Genomic DNA, 18,555 nt, shown 5'->3' with positions numbered 1-18,555 from the left:
AGGCCAACACTTACAAAAGGAACTAATATTTACTGTTCCATGTACTCCTCCTACATTACCTCATTTATGACTCACTCTAATCCTCTGGGGAAAAAATTACTCTTTTCACAGACCAAAAATTTAAGTTCAGAAAGGAGAAGAAACCTACACAAAGTCATCAAGCAAGTAAGTGAAAGAGACCAGGTGAGCCAGGTGTTCCTGAGCCCCAAGCTTACTGTCTCCACTGGCTCCATGCCCTTCCAGGAGGAGGACAGGAGTCACCCTTGCAGCAGGACTGTGCACAAGAGTCTCCAACGTCTCACACGTGGACATTAGCGCCAGAAATTCTTCTCATACAAGACGACAACGGTATCCATTCCACACTTTGAGAGTTTAAAACAGAATGCAAACAATCCATTCTCCATACAGCACATATTACACAATAAAATTCAAGAGACTGGGAGTACAAATTTGCTCCATATGGGGATAGTCAGGGGAGTTTAAGAGCAGAACAATGAGCACTGAGGCCCTGAAACGAGGAAGGCGAAGTCAGGCTAAGCCTTTAGAACATTCTGCCCAGAGCAAATCTTATGCAGCCTCCACTGTGAATGAACAAGAAGTTACATGTGGTATAGTTCTGACACATAAAAATCACACATGTACAATTTCACAAGAATATGAAGCATGCAATGTACAAGTCACAAAATCTCAGAGTTGCCTGAAACTTTAAGAAGTCATTAGTCTGATATCCGTCTACAATTAAGTTATTCTAAATTAGGAGTTATTAAAGAGAAGGACAAGTGTCCTACAGAGAAGTTATAGTATAATATTATTTACAACAACTATCAATAACTACCTACAAAATAAATATGCTGGAGATTAGATACTCATATTTTCCTTTAAAACAACAATCTCATGCTATCGTACATCATCTCAGGTCCAGATAATGAACTCTGTAAAACTTACAAACGCCTTGTAATCCTTCAAAATAGAAACTAGCACAAGTGATACGAAGATCTAAAACACTGTTCATGTCTGCTCCCTGTTGCCAGATTACCAATGCTTAAAGAATGACAAGTTTCTTTACCTACATAAAAAAGGAAAAACTCACTAATGTTTGTAAAACCAAATTTCTCCTTTTTAAAAAGCAGATGATTCCTCTGCCACCACGCCACCCCAACTTATCCTTCACTGCTTCCCCGGCCCAGCTGCCTCCACCAAAAAGCATTAAGTTGTAAAATAAATGAAATATTGCTTAAGAATCCACGACGCATCCTTGATTTAATATTTTAAATAACACTATTGATTTAATATTAAAGTTAAATCATTTTTCAACATTAACATCGCTTAGAATATTCAGAAATCCCCACTATTAACAAACCATTACATTTTCACCTTCACAGGTGAAAAAAACCTCCACTCCTTTGAAGACAGTACAACGCAGCATCTAACTCCCCTTGTCGTAACATCCACCATCATCTAGTTTACTCCTCACACTCAACGAAAACTAGGTGCTACACGTTTTTCTCCTCTACTCCAGGTTCTGCCGTGACCTTGGGAGACTTCAGTGTCAATGCGGATGACTCATTCAAATACCCAGCTTCACAGTTTCCTGACCCTGTAACAAGATCCTTCCCTCTGTGCCCATTTATCAACCCGCTCAGTCCTCAGATCTCAAAATGCTCTACCTCTTCCACCTAACCCCCAATCTCTCTCTTTCAGACCACAGCCTCCTGACACTCCTGCTCTTCTCTCCTTCCTAAAGATTATGTAAACCTCACTGGCATTTTCACTGAAACTTGTAATGTGTCACGGGTAGTGTTGTCTGCCCATAAAATTAGACCCCTCCACACCTACCCTGGATTCCAAGCCCTGCCCCTTAGCCTTCCCACCGTGAACTCCTATACAGAAGTGAATGCTAAAACGTGCAGTCGCTATGCCTACATTACAGTAAAAATAATGCCACAAGAATTTCTTCTCCTAGCATGAGACTATTAGTACCAAAAAATTCACCATTTCCAACCTCAGGTGGCAACACAAAACTCCTCTTTTCATTTAACTCACAGCCATCACTATCTGCCCTGCCACAGCCCATAACTATTTCAAAATTTGTACCAGTCCGCAATCCTTCCTCTCAATCTCTGGACCTCTATTGCCAACACTCAGCAACTACATTCTTCCTCAGTGAACTGAGGCAAAGCGATCAGTTACAACAAATGAAACCCTACAAATAATGACCAAACTCCACATGCTCATGTATCAAATCCCTGACAATCTTGTGTTCCTTTCTGCAGTTTGAAGGAGGGGGGAGGAAGTGTCCTCTCTGCTACCTTCTGAATCTCATCCTTTCTACCTACTCATGAACCTATACCTTCAAATTCTACCAACATGCGATTTATAATTTTTCCACATACCTAACAAATCTTGTTTTATCTTGCCTCTCCCTCTATTTCTGTCTCTTCCTCAGTGAAGCCCCCTCAACAGTCTACACTCCCTGCCATTATTTCATCTGGCACTCACATTACAACATATAGCAACCTTCCTTCTAATCCTACCACTTGAAAGTGCTCTTACTGTGGTCAATAATTTGTTAATTATCAAATCAAAAAGACCTTTATTTTTAACTAGCCTCTCTATGTCAACACTGCTGACCACTGCTTCCTCTCTTCGCGTTTTTTCCTCGCTTACAGTCCTTCCCAATTTACACTACCACATGCTTTCTGCAACACCTTCAATAACCCAAATGTTATACTTAACAGACAAGAATTTTAAAGCATCTATTATAATTATGATCAATGATATTAAGGAAAATAAGTTCACAATGAATGAAAAGATAGGAAACCACAGCAGAGAAACAGAAATATAAAAAAAGAATCAAATGCACATTTTAGAATAGAAAAATGTAGTATCTGACATCATTATCAGAAAGATAATTAAAGAAGCAGTAAACTTGAAGATAGAAAAAAACAAAATTATCCAGTCTGAATATGAGAGAATTATGATTGAAAAATATGAGCCTCAAGGACCTCTGAAATAATCTCCAAAAGTCTAATATATGTAGACTTATAGTCCCAGAGGAGAAGACAGAATGGGGAAGAAAAAAAATTTTCCAAATTTGGTGAAAGACACAAATTTACAGATTCAAGAAGCTCAGCAAATTCCAAGCAGGATAAATAAAAGAAAACTACACCCAGGCAAACTTCTGAAAACCAAAACTAAAGGAAAATCCTGAAATCAACCAGAGAAAAATGACACATAAATTCAAAAATGGCAACATTTGAAATTATGGAGGCCATAAAACAGTGGAAGTGCTATTTTAAGTGCTCTTTGTAATGTTAAAAGACAAAAACTATCAACCTAGAATTCTATATCCATAAAAATATCCTTCAAGAATTAGATGGAATAAATCCATTGTCAGATAAAACAAAAAAAATTCTTCCACAGCAGACCTGCACTATCAGAAATGCCAAAGGAAATTCTGTAGGCTAAAGGGAAACGATACTAGCTCAAACTCACATCTTTAGGAAAGAATAAAGAGCTTCAGAAATGGTAAATATCTGAGTAAATACAAAAACTAATTTTTCTTCTTAACGTCTTTAAAATACACAGGACTGTCTCAAGCAAAAATTATCGTGTAGGGTTTATAATGTATAGCCATGTGACACATTTGACAACTATCGCTACAGAATGGTAAATATAAATGGATCTGTAAGTTTCCAAGGCTTCTAAATTTTACATAAGGTTATAATATTAATTCTAAGCAAAGTGTGAAAAGTTAATGACGTTTATTGCACTCTCCAGAGGAATGACTTTTTCAAAATGCACAGAAGTATAACTAAAAAGCCAATGGGTAAATTAAAATGGAATTCTAAAAAAATTTTCAAATAATCCAAAAGAAGGCAGGACAAGAATAAACAAGGAATAAAATTAGAAAGGACAAACAGAAAACAAATGATAAAATTGCAGACCTTAAGTTCAATCAACATTAGATTACATGTGAACACACAAAATGCTTAAATAAAAAGACAGAGGACACCAAAGTGCTCTCTATAAAAGACACACTTTAGATTCAAAGATGCAAATAGGCTGAAAGGAAAAGAATGGATAAAGCTGTACCATACGAACAACAACCAAAAGAAAGCTGGAGAGGCTATACTAACAGCAGATAAAATAAACATCAAGGCAAAGAAGATAAAGCAGGACATTCTATAATGATAAAAGGGGAAACTCACCAGAATATAAAAATGATAAATGTGAATGCATTTTATCATTTTCACAGGACCCTCTTATAGCCAAATATAAAATGTAATTAGTTCCCAGGACACAAATCTGTTTTTTCCCTCTACATCTCCTTCCAAGAAAATTTCACTTCACTTCCATTACCTTAACTACCAAGCTTTTGACTCTTAATCTTGCTCTTCATTCACAACTCTGTACCAAATTTTTCACTTCTTCTAACTTATTTACAAGGCATAAAACTGTTATCAATAATTATAACATTGTACCAGTAGGCTTCTTACATGTATAAATATATCATATATGACAATAACAGAACAAAGGAGTGATAAAGAAACAGAGTTACACTGGAAGAAAATTTCAATATTTTACCAGAATTAAGTTAGTATTAATCTAAAACTCACTGTAATAAGATGCATATTGTAATCCCTACAGGAACCACTAAGAAAATAACTATAATTTTAAAAAGTTAAAAAATCAGGGGTTGGCCCCATGGCCGAGTGGTTAAGTTCGTGTGCTCTGCTTCAGTGGCCCAGGGATTCACCGGTTCGGATCCTGGGTGCAGACATAGCACCTCTCATCAGGCCACACTGAGCTGGTGTCCCACATGGCACAACCAGAAGGACCTACAACTAGAATATACTGCTATGTACTAGGGGGCTATGGGGAAAAGAAGAAGAAGGCGAAAAAAAAGAAGACTGGCAATAGATGTTAGCACAGGTGCCAATCTTAAAAAGCAAATCAACAGATAACATAAAAGAAGACAATAAAAGATGAGAAGAGGAATGTAAAAGACATGAAATATATAGAAAACAAATAGCAAAATGGCAGATGCAAATCCAATCATATGAATAAGTACAATAACTTAGAAGCAATAAACACTCAGATTAGATAAAAAAGCAAGATCAAGGGGTTGGCCCAGTGCTGCAGTGGTTAGGTTCACACATTCCGCTTCAGTGGCCCAGGGTTTGCTGGTTCGGATCCAGGGTGTGGACCTGCGCACCACTTGTCAAACCATGCTGTGGCAGGCATCCCACGTATAAAGTAGAGGAAGACGGGCACAGATGTTAGCTCAAGGCCAGTCTTCCTCAGCAAAAAGAGGAGGATTGGTGCCAGATGTTAGCTCAGGGCTAATCTTCCTCAAAAAATAAATAAATAGATAGTTAAATAAACAAATAGAAGCAAGATCCAACTAAATGCCATCTTCAAGAAACACACTCTAAAACAAAAAACAGAAACAAGTTGAAACTGAAAGGAGGGAAAAGGGTATAATATGCAAAGAGGAACCATAAGAGAGCTGGAGGGCTTGTATTATTATTAGATAAAACAGATTTTAAATCTAGAAATATTACTGGAGACAAAGAAAGACATTTCATGATGATGAAAGAGTCAAACCATCAACAAGATTTCACTACTCTAAATGTACACACAGCTAACAGAGCCTCAAAATATTTGAACCAAACACTGCCAAAATTGAAAAGAGAAACATACAGTTCAAACAACAGGTGGAGATGTCAATCCTCAACTCTTAATAATTGATAGAGCACCTGGCTAGAAAGTCAACAGAGTATAGAAGACTTGAACAACACTACCAACCGAGCTGACTTCATCAACATCAATAGAACACTCTCCCCAGCAACAGCAGATGGAACACTCAAGTGTACACGGAGTATTTTCCAGGAAAGGCCATATACCAAGTGACAAAACAAGTCTCAATAAATTCAAAAGGATTAAAATCATACAAAGTATATTCTCCAACCAAAATGGAATTAAATTAGCAATCAACAACAGAAAGAAATTGGGAAATTCTGAAATAATGGGAAATTCAACAACACACTTCTAAACAATCCATAGGCTGAAGAAGAAATCACAAAGAAAATTAGAACATATGAGAACTGAATGAAAAAAAAAATACAACATATCAAAATTTACAGAATGCAATGAAAGCAGTCTTTACAGGGAAAAGAACAGCTCTAAATCCCTACATTAGAAAAGACAGGTCTCAAAATCAATAATCTAAGCTCCACTTTTAAAAAAAATGGGAAAGCAAGCACAAATGAAACTCAAAGCAACAAGAGGAGGAAGGCAATAAAGATTAGAGATCGATGAAATAGAAAAACAGATGAAATCGATGAAACCAGAAGTTGGTTGTTTCAAAAGATCAACAAAACTGACAGACGTTTAGCTGGACCAGCGTTTCCCAATCTCAGCACTGTTGACATTTGGGGCCAGATGATTCTTCCTTGTAGGGAGCTGTCCTACACGTTAACAGTCTGATCAGCAGCCTCCTGGCCTCTATCCGCTGGATGCCAGTAACAATCCCCCTCCTCAAATTTCACAGCCAAAAATGTCTCCAAACATTGCCAGTGTCCCTGGTGGGAGTGGGTGGAAAAAAATCACCCCCAGTTGAGAATCACTGAGCTAGAGAGACTAAGAAATAAGAGAGGACACAAATGACAAAAATCAAGAATGACAGAAGGAATATCACTTCTTATCCTACAGAAACTAAAAGGATTATAAGGAAGTATTATGTACAGCTGTATGCCAATAAACTAGACTACTTATATAAAATGGATAATTAATATAAATGTTTCTAGGAAAAAAATAAGCATAAACTACAAAAAGCACCATGCACACTGCAAATAAGCAGTACATTATTAAAGACAGAAAGTGTAATGTATCCAAGGAAAACCAGGGGCAAACTATGGAAATTTGTGTTTTAACTGTGTGAATGACGTGTGTTATAGGGGATTTTTTTAAATTATTTAAATACACAAGAAGTATATGCTTGTTGCAATGATTCTAACAGCACAAAAGTACTAAAATAAAATTAGGAACTCATTTCCCTCCATTTCTATCCCATTGATATAACTACTGCTAATAATTTGGTATGTATTTTTCCTTTTTCTTTGCCTTGCTCATACAAACATATACATATCTACTGGTTTACTTAGTACAAAAGTAAGATACACGTAGTTCGATTAACAAAAAAAACTTGCTTTTTTACCTAACATATTAAATGCAGGACTCCAGGACAATTCATATGGTTCCACAAATGAACTACAAGTTCCATATATCACAAGTAATTTGCTATTGATAATACTGGCATAATATAAAGTTCCACAGTTTGGCTACCATTCTCTCACTGATGGATATTTAGGTTGTTTCTTGATCTTTGATATTATAAACAATGCTGCAATAAACATGCCCAAGTATTCTTTTATAAACTCACATTTTTATTTCGGTCAAATACATTTCTGAGACTGGAAATGCCAAGCCAAATAGCAGGTGCACTTTTAATAAACATTGCCAGATTCCTTTCTCCAAAGCTTGTAATAATTATTGCAGCACCAACAGTGTATGAGATTACCCTATTTTCCACGCCTTCAACAGCAGTGGATGTTGTCATTCTCTAATTTCTGCCAATCTAGGCAGTAAAAAATATCTTTGTTGTTTTCATTAGCAATTCCTGACTTTTAAGGAGGTAAAGAACCTTTCCATATGTTTACTGGTTATTTGCATTTCTTCTTCCTTGAACGATAAGTTCCTAATCTTTCTCTCCCACACGGATAGCCAATCGTATTATCCTATAAATGATGAAGGGACAATCTGTCAGTACTAACTTATACCGTGTTGACTGGCTGATCCAAGGTGTTAAGAGAGTTACTGTATCACACAACCCCAAGGGGCGGTATTCAGGGCCTGGTCCCGCAGTGGTGGGTGTAGCCTGGGGAGAGGGGCAGTCTCTGGTGGTGGCATGGCTGGGGGTATTTTCAGCGGTGATGCTGGAGCAGGGGCTTCCAGGCCATGATGGGAAGAGTCTACAGTGGAGGGAGCAGTGTACACAGTGTTATTTACAGGTCTGGGGAATTTGTTTTCTTTTGTCTTTGAAGGTTTGTTTTTTTGTTTTTGTTTTGAGGAGGCATTTCATGTGACACCACAGTGAATATACTTGGTACATCTAACTTCGCACTAATACAATCAACATCCTTGTACATCTGCCTTAGTTGATAAGCATAATATTTCCAAAGGCTAAAATCCAATTTAGTAACTTTCTGAATTAAAAGGTATAGGTATTTTAGATTTTGCTAGAAACAAATGCAATCTATTAGGGACCTCTCCCAGGTTTTGGGGTGCTGTCAATTCCTCTCTAAACACACAGGCTGCATAGAAGAAAATTATCAAAATAAATTAAGAGTCTGTGACCACAAAGAAGGGTTAACAGATACTGAGCTCTTGAAAAGAGTAAACGCCAGCAATGACCTGAACCTCCAGAATAATGAGTAATAAAAACATTAAATAAATTACAGCCACGCACTGCATAACAACCTTTCAGCCAATGACAGATGGTATACATGAGGGTGGGCCCATAAGATTAGTACCATAGAGACTAGGTGTGTAGTAGTCTGTACCATCTAGGTTTGTGTAAGTACACTCTAATATGGTCACACAAGAACAAAATTACCTAACAACGCATTTCTAAGAAGGTGTTCCCATCATTAAGCAATGCTTGACTGTAAAATATTAATTGTGAATTGTCTGGACCTTAATTTTAACAGAATGCCTTCAATGTGTCACTGTTAAATATTAAGGTAGCTGCTGGTTTACCCTTATTTAAAAAAAGAAAAATCAGGTTTTTTGTCTTTTAAATCAAGTACAAGTTTTGGAATCTTAAATTCTCTTTTTAGCATCTATTGAGATAATCAGATGAATTTTATTTGACCTGTTCAAATAATGCTATACTGATATATTTCCCGATATTAAACCACTTTACATTCCTAAAACACATGTTCTTTAGCAATGATATTCATCTTCTAATGTATAATAAGACTTAATTCACTAATGTTTTATTTGGGCTTTTTCACATATATATCCCTAAATGCAAAGTTGATACTTTTCTTCTCTCGTACTCTGCCAAGGTTTTGAGACCAATTCAGTAGTACTAGATAGCTTCCTAAAATAGAGAAATGTCTAATTATAGATATCATTTATCCAACATTTTTAACGTTCTTTTCCATCCTTCTCGTGTAAATCTCATGACAATCCCATGATATCTCTTATCTCTATTTCAGAGATGGTGCAGCTAAGTCCTAGAGATTCAAAACTTCCCTAAGGTCACTCAGCCATTGAATGACAGAGCTTGCAACTTCAAATTGAGAACCACACTAACCACCAATGTTGTATGCTACTTCACATCTTTCTGTCACCATTCTAGAAAAATTAGCATTTGAATTAGGTGTTGTTTGAAAATGGAGGGAGCAATCATACAGGAGTAAAGTCATAATCATTTTTAGAAACAATGCTTTTAAGATCAATTTCTTCCATGGTCATTCATTTTTATATTTCTTGTGTCCATTAGAGAAAGTTTGATTTTTACAGAAAATCATCTATTTATCGAAAGTTTGAAGGTTCTCAGCATCTACTTTTAAAGAATTAAAACAACACTCCAAAAAGAAGAGATTAAAGCTTACCTTGACTTTGAGCCAGATGAAGAATTTTTGACGTAACATATCTGGCAGTATCTGATTCTGCAGACTCAGTATTGATCTTCTCCAGCTGAGCCAGGAGTCCCAAAATCCGAGAATTATTGGTAAGGCTAAAAAGAATGTTATTTTATATCAGGCCATGTTCCACATCAACTGTAAATTCAATACTATAAAGATCACTCTTAAAAAAAACACAAAACTCTACCATTCTAAAAACATTAAGCCTTTATACATGTCACATTTCGTTACTGTTTTACAGCCGAACATTGCTAAAATTCTATTGATTTAAATGAGAAACACATTCTATTTCAGAAAACCACAAATCAAAAATGTGCCTTCAACCCTGACCATCAATCTTACTTGAACATTGTCACCTGAATCACAACCTGAACATTCACCTTTCCACTCTCCAAGAAACCTTTTCTACACGTTCTACACTTTCCTCAAAACTCCAACCATCCCTTCCACTCTACTCCATTCTCAATTAGTGCCCTGCTTCATAACTGTTAGAAAATCAAACAAGAAAACACTCGTCTTCCCATCACCAGATCTTTAAACCTGATTCTCTACCGGCATCCTTTCTTCCTTGTTCCCATTCATTATACATTTGAACATTTGATACTGTTCTAGGTGTTGCCAACAGCAAACAAAACAAACAAAACTTCCTGCCCCTCACAGTGTGAACATTCTAATGGTGACAGACAAATTAAATATGTAAATAATTACATGGTATTAATGTGGTGGGAAGCGATATGGAGAAAAGCAGGTTGGGGGAAATAAAAGGTGCGGGAGGGTGCAATTTTAGACACAGTGGTCAGGGAAAACCTCATTGAGAGGGGACCATTTAGAGAAAGGCCTGAAAGAAGAGTGGGCCATGCAGACACCTGCAGAAAGAGCCATCCAGAAACAGAGTCACAACCACCAGGACCCCCGGACAGGAAAAGGCCTGCTGTATTCAACTAAAAGTGAGGTGGCCAGTGTGGCTGGAGTAGACTTTTATAAAGGAGGAAAACAGTAAAAGATGACGTCAGAGTCGGGGTGGGGTGGGAGAGAATGCCATCACTCAGAGCCTAGCAGGCCACTGTAAAAACTTTAGCTGTTACACTGAGTGGGGTGGGAAGCTTTTGAGCAGAGACTAATGTGCTCTGACTTGCTTTTAAAAGGCTCTCTTTGGCTGGTATGGTACAATTCAAAGAACACTCCCTCCACCTACACACTTGAGCCCAGCCCTTCTTGCAGGTTCAAAGTATTTGCTCCTTTAGTTATCCTTTCTCTGCTCCATCATCTCTCTCCCCCTTTCAACGGGATCACAGCCATCAGCAAACAGTTATGATCTAGGAGTTCCCACTAGCTACCACCCCATTTCTCCGCTGCTCCTTGAATGAAATATCTGGACTTGCTCTCCCCATTTCCTCACACATTGTTCACTTTTTCAAGCTACTAGTTTATCTTCTGCACTCTGAGATTTCCCAAAAACCTCCCGGGTCACTTCTTTCCTTGTCATCCTCAGTATCTCAGCACTATCCAAATCAGATAGCTCCCTCTTTTTTCAAACACTTTCTTTCCAGGTTTCCCTGACCCCATACTCTCCTAATTTTCTTCCCATCACCTCCTCTTTTAGATCTCCTCTACTGGCTCCTCCTCTGACACACCTCTAGATGCTGAAGTCTCCCCCCACCACTCTATCCCCAGCCCTCTTCTCTTCACTCTCTCCACTCTCCTGACCTGAATGAGCTCATCTAATCCCACAGCTGTAATTATTATCTATATGCTACCTGGCTCCTACATTCATCTCCAACCTCAATCTCTGAGAGCTTACCCAACCTAACAAGCCCAATATAAAACTACTTCTGTTTCCTCTTCTCCACCTATTCCTCCAAACTCACATGAAACCATCAGTTGCTTAAGACAAAAATCAAGACTCTCTTTCCCACACCCCAACCCACTATCAGCCCCAACTCTCAAACATCTCAGATCCACCACTTTTCTTCTTATCTACTGTTACTACCCAAGTCAAAGCAATCATCATCTCTCACTTAGAAATTATAGCCTCCTGACTAGTCTGCTTTCATTCTAGCTGCCCAATAATCCACTTTCTCAGTGATTTTTTTTAACTTTTTATTTTGAATTATAAAGACTCACAAAAAGGAGCATATAAAGGAAGTTGCAAAAACAGTCAAGCGGTCCCTTGTACCTCTCACCTACTTTCCGCAGTGGTTACATTTTATATAACTATAGCACAAAAGGAAAACCAGGAAACTGACACTGGCAGGTATATAGTTCTATGCCATTTGATCACACATGTAGATTTGTATAACTACGAATCTAATCAAGTTGTTATCCAGCGAAAAACCCTTCAATGGCTTCTCATCAGACTTGACGTAAAATCCTACTTTCTTATCACAGCCTAACAGGCCACATGTCACTCGGCCTCCATCTACCTCTCAGACTTTATTTCTCACAATGTTACCCTCACGTGCTGGGATCCAGTCCCACTGGCCTTCTATCAGTTCCTTGCATACAGGAAATTTTTCCCAACCTCAAGGTCTTGGAAGACAGTTTCTTCCAGCTCTTCATACAGGGGCTCCTTCTCACTTGAGGTTACAACCTAAAGATGTCCCCACTTCTCCACCAGCCCCTCCACTTCCAATATTAAAATGTACCCAGAGAATTTATCACTACTTGAAATGAAATCAGCTCCATGGAGGTAGAAAGCTTGCATGTCTTATTCCATACACTTCTATTTCAAACAGTGTCTAGCACAGAATAGGGAATACAGCTATATTCCAGAATGAACCAAAAATCTGGAAACATTTGGAAAAAAGTCTATTATACTTTTTTCAGATTAACAAATGGATCCAATGCTCTAAATTTAGAGGTTCTTCATCTGAAACAGTATCTGAAGGTTGACAACAACATATTGAGCACACTATTTGAAAATGTAATGTACCATTTAAAATAAAATAATGCAATATTTCTCAGTTTTTCAGATAGCCAGTATAGTGTAGAATTGAAAATTTATATCAATACATATAAATCTCCAAAAGAGAAAAAAACAGAAAAACTTAAGAATAGGTACAGTATGATATTATTAATATAAACTTTGAAAACATACAAATCCAATACAAGATATACTTTGGTATGTACATATATATAAAATACATAAGAAAATGTATTATATATATAATGACATGCATGGAAATGATGAACACCAAATTCAGAATAGTAATTACCTCTGGGGATAGGGGAGAAAAATGCTATTAGGCAACAGTACACATTGTATTTGTAATCTTTTTATGTCTTGGGTGATCAGTACACAGGTGTTCACAATACTGTTCTCTATCCTTTTTGGTTTTCAGAAGTATTGGATAATTGTTTTTAGTAAAAAAATTCTACAGAGACAAAAATAAGTTACATGTTTAAGTTTTTACGTACTTTCTTTCTCTTCCACTGTTGCAGGAGGAAGCAATGATTCCTTAAAATTTTTATTGTAAATGTGAATGAGCAAAAACATTAACATTATGGAAAATTCCAAACATGAACAAAAGAAGAAAAAACAGTATAATAAACCATCATATCCCCATTACCCAGCTCCGACAATTATCAATTCACGGACAATCTTACTTCACCCGTGCCTACCTACAAGCACACACACTCCATTGGCAAAATTTGAAGCAAATTTTAATGAGATCATTTCCTCTTTAAATACTTTGGCATTACCTATTTTCTAAACTATAACAACTCTTTAAAATATATATAACTATAACATCACTACTATATCAAAAACACTAACAAAAATCCTTTAATATCAAAACCTAGTTTGAATTCAAATTTCCCAAATTCATTCATTTATTCATTCATTCATTCATTCTCTCTCTGTCTGTCTCTCTCATTCTTTTAACCTACAGGTTTCCTATGCCTCTCTTTCTCTTATTTCCCTCATAATTTATTTGTTGAAGAAGTTTGGTTTGTTTCCTGCATTCCGTATATCATTAATATGTTTGTCTATCCTTTATACTGTGTGTAAACTGGTTGTCGAATTCAAAGGCCTAATCTGATTAAGGTTTATCTGGTGCCATGAATTCTTTGTAAGTGGTACTGTAATCTTCCATAAGGAGGCAGCTAGTGTCTGGTTATCTTAGTTTTTGTAATACAAGCAGTGACTGGTCACCAGTGTCTAGATCATTCACTTCATTAACGGGTGAAAAACAGTGATACTCTATCATTCCATTCCTTCTTCATTTAATGAAGACAACTCCATAAACAGAAATATCCTTTATTTGATTATCCAGAGGTACAGTTCATCAAATAAAAGCAAAAGAAATGATGGATTTTTAATTTATGTATATTTACCAGTTTTCAGAAGAATGAGTTCATTTTCAAAAACCCTCCCCAGGTAACCAACAAAGTATTTGGTTTCACGTATGAATATGAACCGATAGATTTAAAGACATTTCATACATTTTATCCACTGCAGTTATTAACTGCCCACATTTGATCAACGGGAGCCTCTTCAGGTGGGCTCCTAAGTCCTTTTGATATGATCCTAGTTTTTCATAGCTTCCTGGCTTTCTGGTATGACCAGACTCTTATTGGCCAGCATTTCTCAATGTGCTCTACAAAACTCTGAGAGTATCTGAGACCCCTTCAGAAAATCCGGAAGGTCAAAAACTATTTTCATAAAAATACTAAGACACTATTTATCCTTGACACTGCTGACATTTGCACCGATGGTCTGAAGGCAACAGTGGGTAAAGTGCTGGCACTGTGGCACAATCAAGGCAGTGACACCAAACTAGTCCCTGTGTAGTCAGCAGCAGTCACTGTGTTCTTCACCAACATGCACTCAGTTAAAAACAAAACCACCAGTTTCACCTATGAGTACACATCTTTTTAATATTCTGTGTACACATAAAATATTTCAGCTGCACACTGGAATATGATGGCTACACTGCAATATGATGGCTACCTTGAGAGGAAACACTTGTGTGATTGTTTAACCTGCAAGCTGAACTAGCCACGTTTTTCACATAAGATCACTTTTACTTTAAAAAACAACTGACAAACAATGACTATTCAGACTGGGGTATTTTGGCACACATTTCCTTGGAAATAAACAAAGTGAGTCTATCCTTGAGTCTATCATTTCAAGGAAACAAGTGACAGTCGGATCTCCTGCCAATGACACAATTTAAGCTTTCAAGCAAAAATTAGAATTTTGGAAAACATAGATCTACCATCATGACCTTGACAGCTTCCCTCTACTAAAAGAATTTTTTGATAAAATCAATGGCGCTATTAATAAATGTAATTTTTTGAAACTGTGTAATAAAGTGTGTCAATATTTAGAAGATCTGTATAACTCACTGAATCAATATTTTCCAAATGACCAACATATGACATTACAAATTTAGACATGGGTAAAAGAGCCATTCAGTGTGCAAGAGAAACCAGTGGATTTTAATATAGCAGAGAACAAAAAGTTCACCAATATGGTTTCGGGTTCCACATTGCAACTAATCTTTTAGAAACTACCACTTATCAAGTTTTACTGTAATTTCAAAGAACATGCATTTCAATTTGAATTGCAAACAATATGGCTTTATTTCCAAAGTGCAGTATTATCATTCAGAAATGTTTGTTCTTCATTATAACTATTACTCTTGCTACAATCACATTTTTATGTATCTCTCCAAATACTGAACACACAACTTTATTTTCCTCCATCATAAACCGAAGGACAACCATCTATAATTATCTGAAAAGGCCTTTTATCCAAATACTCCTTCCGTTTCCAATTACATATCTATGTGAGCCTAGACTGTCTTCATATCCTTCAACAAGACACACAAACAAAATATCCATGTGTGATACACATATGTATAATATATATAGATATATCATAATAGATTGAACTCAGAAGCAGATAAAAGAATCCAGCTATCTTCCATTAAGCCAGACATTAGATTTTCAAAAATGTAATAAAGCAATGCCACTTTCTATTTTTCGAAAGCATAGCTATTTTAGTGCAAAATGTTATTATGTCATTATACAATGGGTTTATTATTTTTAAATGAATAAATATTATTATTTATAAATGAATTAATTTCTCAGTTGTTTTTGTTTTTGTTTTGAGGAAGATTAGCCCTGAGCTAACATCTGCCACCAATCCTCCTCTTTTTGCTGAGGAAGATTGGCCCTAACCTCTGTGCCTCTCTTCCTCCATTTTATATGTGGGACACCTGCCACAAGATGGGTTGATGAGTGGTGTGTAGGTCCACACCCAAGATCTGAACCAGCAAACCTTGGGCCACTGAAGTGGAACATGTAAATTTAACCACTGCACCACTGGGCTGGCCCCTAATTTCTCAGTTTTAATTTATAATATGGTAAATATCAATAGGTAAAATAATCCACATCAACAAAAGCTTTTTGGAGTTTGTGTTCATTTAAAAGCACAAAGGGGTTCTCAGCCAAAAAGTTTGAAAACTGCTGTTCTAGGCTTATCTTGCATATTTTGCACTCCTGATCTGGAATCCACCCTTTCTCCAAAGAGCCATGGTTCTTTTGGGGATGAGAAATGGTATTAAGACAGCACAGTGCATACTAGGGAGCAAACACATCTTTAAAAACAATTCTGTAACCCAGACATAAGAGAAATTTGCATTATGGACACCAAAATTTGAAATTCAATAACTGAGTGTTTTATTATTTATCTCCTCCAATTATTTTTCTCTTAAAGGTCATCTGTTAGCATTTTTCTAATAAAACGTCTACTATTCAAGAAATTCACAAACATACAGAACACACTGAGCATAACATATGTTCCATTCCAAGGTAAGAGTTTATTTTGTCAGTAACTCTTAAAATTTAAAACATAATTACACCAATAGCAAAAAAAACAACTTACAACTGATTACTTTATTTAGAATCATGCTCTTACAGATGACAGACGGATGAATTTTTTTTTGAAGGAAGACAAATAAATGGACATTGAGGATGCAGGGCAGTCAATTTCCCTCTCTATTTCTACTTTTCTCATCGACAGAATGAAAATTGAGCAAAATATTGTAAGCTACCCACAACTCAACTCTTAACAATTAAAGGCTGTGGACACTGACGCTGAGAGAATCAAAGGGTGAGCGCCAGGGGGCAGCTGCACCTCCTCAATGATCTTTACACTTTGGAAAAGCTGAGGGTGAAGGCAAAAAAAACAGCTACATAGCTATATTCAACGAACAATCTGAGTTACACTGCAAAGCAGAAAAATTTTAAAGAGACTCAGAAGAGGATGCATCTTCCCTGCCTTACACTATTTTTAGATGAATCAAAATGAGGCTAAGACCAACCTCCAGAGGTTCCATTTATAACTGTTAATGTTAATTACTTTATAGTGAAAAGTCATGGACCTGGAAAGACGATCAATGTGAAACACATCAAGTTAACTTCCAAATGCATATTTTAAAGACATCATCACTCAAATATTTGTTTCACTGTAATAGTCTTCTGCTCCTTTTGATTCTTTGAGTTTACACTGAGTCTCAGAGCTATTTTCCTAAAAACACAAATTTCCTTGGATATTACAAAAGCTGCAATGGTGTACAGATATTACCTTGCAAAAATAATTTCCCAAGCAAGTGCAAGGGCTATAGAACTTGTCTCACATTATAAATAAATTTCAGCTTTTTCACCTTAAAATGTAAAGTGAATGCAGGTAATAAACATGTCCTCATAAATAACGTAAAATCATCTAATAGCAAAAAAATCCATAAAAACATACTAAAATTTTATTCTTTAGTCAAATTAGTCTTTCAGAAATGTTTGTTCCTCATTCATAATTTTCTTAACGTTCTTCTTTATTACTTTTGCTTTAATCACATTTTACTGTTTCTCTACAAATACTGAACACATGACTTTCCTTCCATCGTAAATCAAAGGACAGTGAAAAATAGAAATTTCATTATTCTTTTGCAAAATTAAATATTTAAATATGTAAGTTTAGAAAACAATATTTTTCTAACTGTAAGAAAACAATAACTACTTCTCTGATTACTTCTTATATAACAATTAAATGCACTAAAACCTTCTTTAACCATAAATTCTAGCTCAATACTACCAAGTGACTTGTTAAAGACAACAGTAAAAGCTTGTTAAAATTTTCAATTACCTGAATTTATACTAGCATCAGCAATAATTAATCAAGTTGTCCTTTAAAGTCCTTCACTAAAGTTAATTAAATGCTAATTATTTTAAATTCATTATTTTTTATAACTTCTCTGGTCCTTTTCTGGCAAGATATTAGCTAAGTGTATGTGGCTAACTGCTCACTTTCCCCCAATATCTGTCTCTGTTTCACAGTAATGAGAGTTAGCCAGGCATACGGCCACCCTGTTAAAACCACATTTCTCAGCCTTATTTTTAGCTTAAGGTAGAAGTTAGTATGGGCTAGGTCAGAGGTTCTTAGGTCTGGTTTTTCTTGGCCTCATGATACCTTCATACTCTTAAAAGCTACTAGAGACCCCCAAAGAGGGGGTCTTTTTCCTATTTCCTATTTATATAGGAAACAGGAATAAATCTGACAACCAACCTGAAAGACCAGTACATGAAAACTACAAAATCCTGCTGAGAGACATTGAAGAAGATCATAAATAAAAACAAGATAACACATGCTCAAGGGCAAAGAAACTCAATATTGTCAACATGTCAATTCTCCCCAAACTGACCTACAGAATCAAGGCAATCCCAATCAAAATCCCAGCAGGCTATTGTGTATAAATTGTCAAACTGATACTAAATTCATACGGAAATACAAAGAACCTAAAATAGGCCAAACTTTGAAAAAAGGAACAAAGTT

General features: G+C 36.3%; 1 protein-coding gene across 13 annotated transcripts in view; it reads right to left on the bottom strand.

Annotated features, from left to right (window-relative positions):
• Positions 1-18,555, bottom strand: part of AGTPBP1 (ATP/GTP binding carboxypeptidase 1) — a 175,155-nt gene that overhangs the window by 128,425 nt on the left and 28,175 nt on the right. For 9 of the 13 annotated variants that reach the window (XM_023627133.2, XM_070248715.1, XM_023627123.2 and 6 more), the window contains one exon: positions 9,687-9,811. In XM_023627133.2, coding sequence (XP_023482901.2) covers positions 9,687-9,811 — 125 coding nt within the window. Of the gene's footprint in view, positions 1-5,706; positions 5,827-9,686; positions 9,812-18,555 lie in introns of those variants that run through there. The other 4 variants (XM_070248719.1, XM_023627130.2, XM_070248723.1 and 1 more) reach the window with 4 other exon arrangements.

The sequence above is a fragment of the Equus caballus genome, chromosome 23 (genome assembly GCF_041296265.1).
Source record: "Equus caballus isolate H_3958 breed thoroughbred chromosome 23, TB-T2T, whole genome shotgun sequence".
NCBI lineage: Eukaryota > Metazoa > Chordata > Mammalia > Perissodactyla > Equidae > Equus > Equus caballus.
Note: the sequence above shows the minus strand (reverse complement) of the source record. Positions and strands in the feature narration are given on the sequence as shown.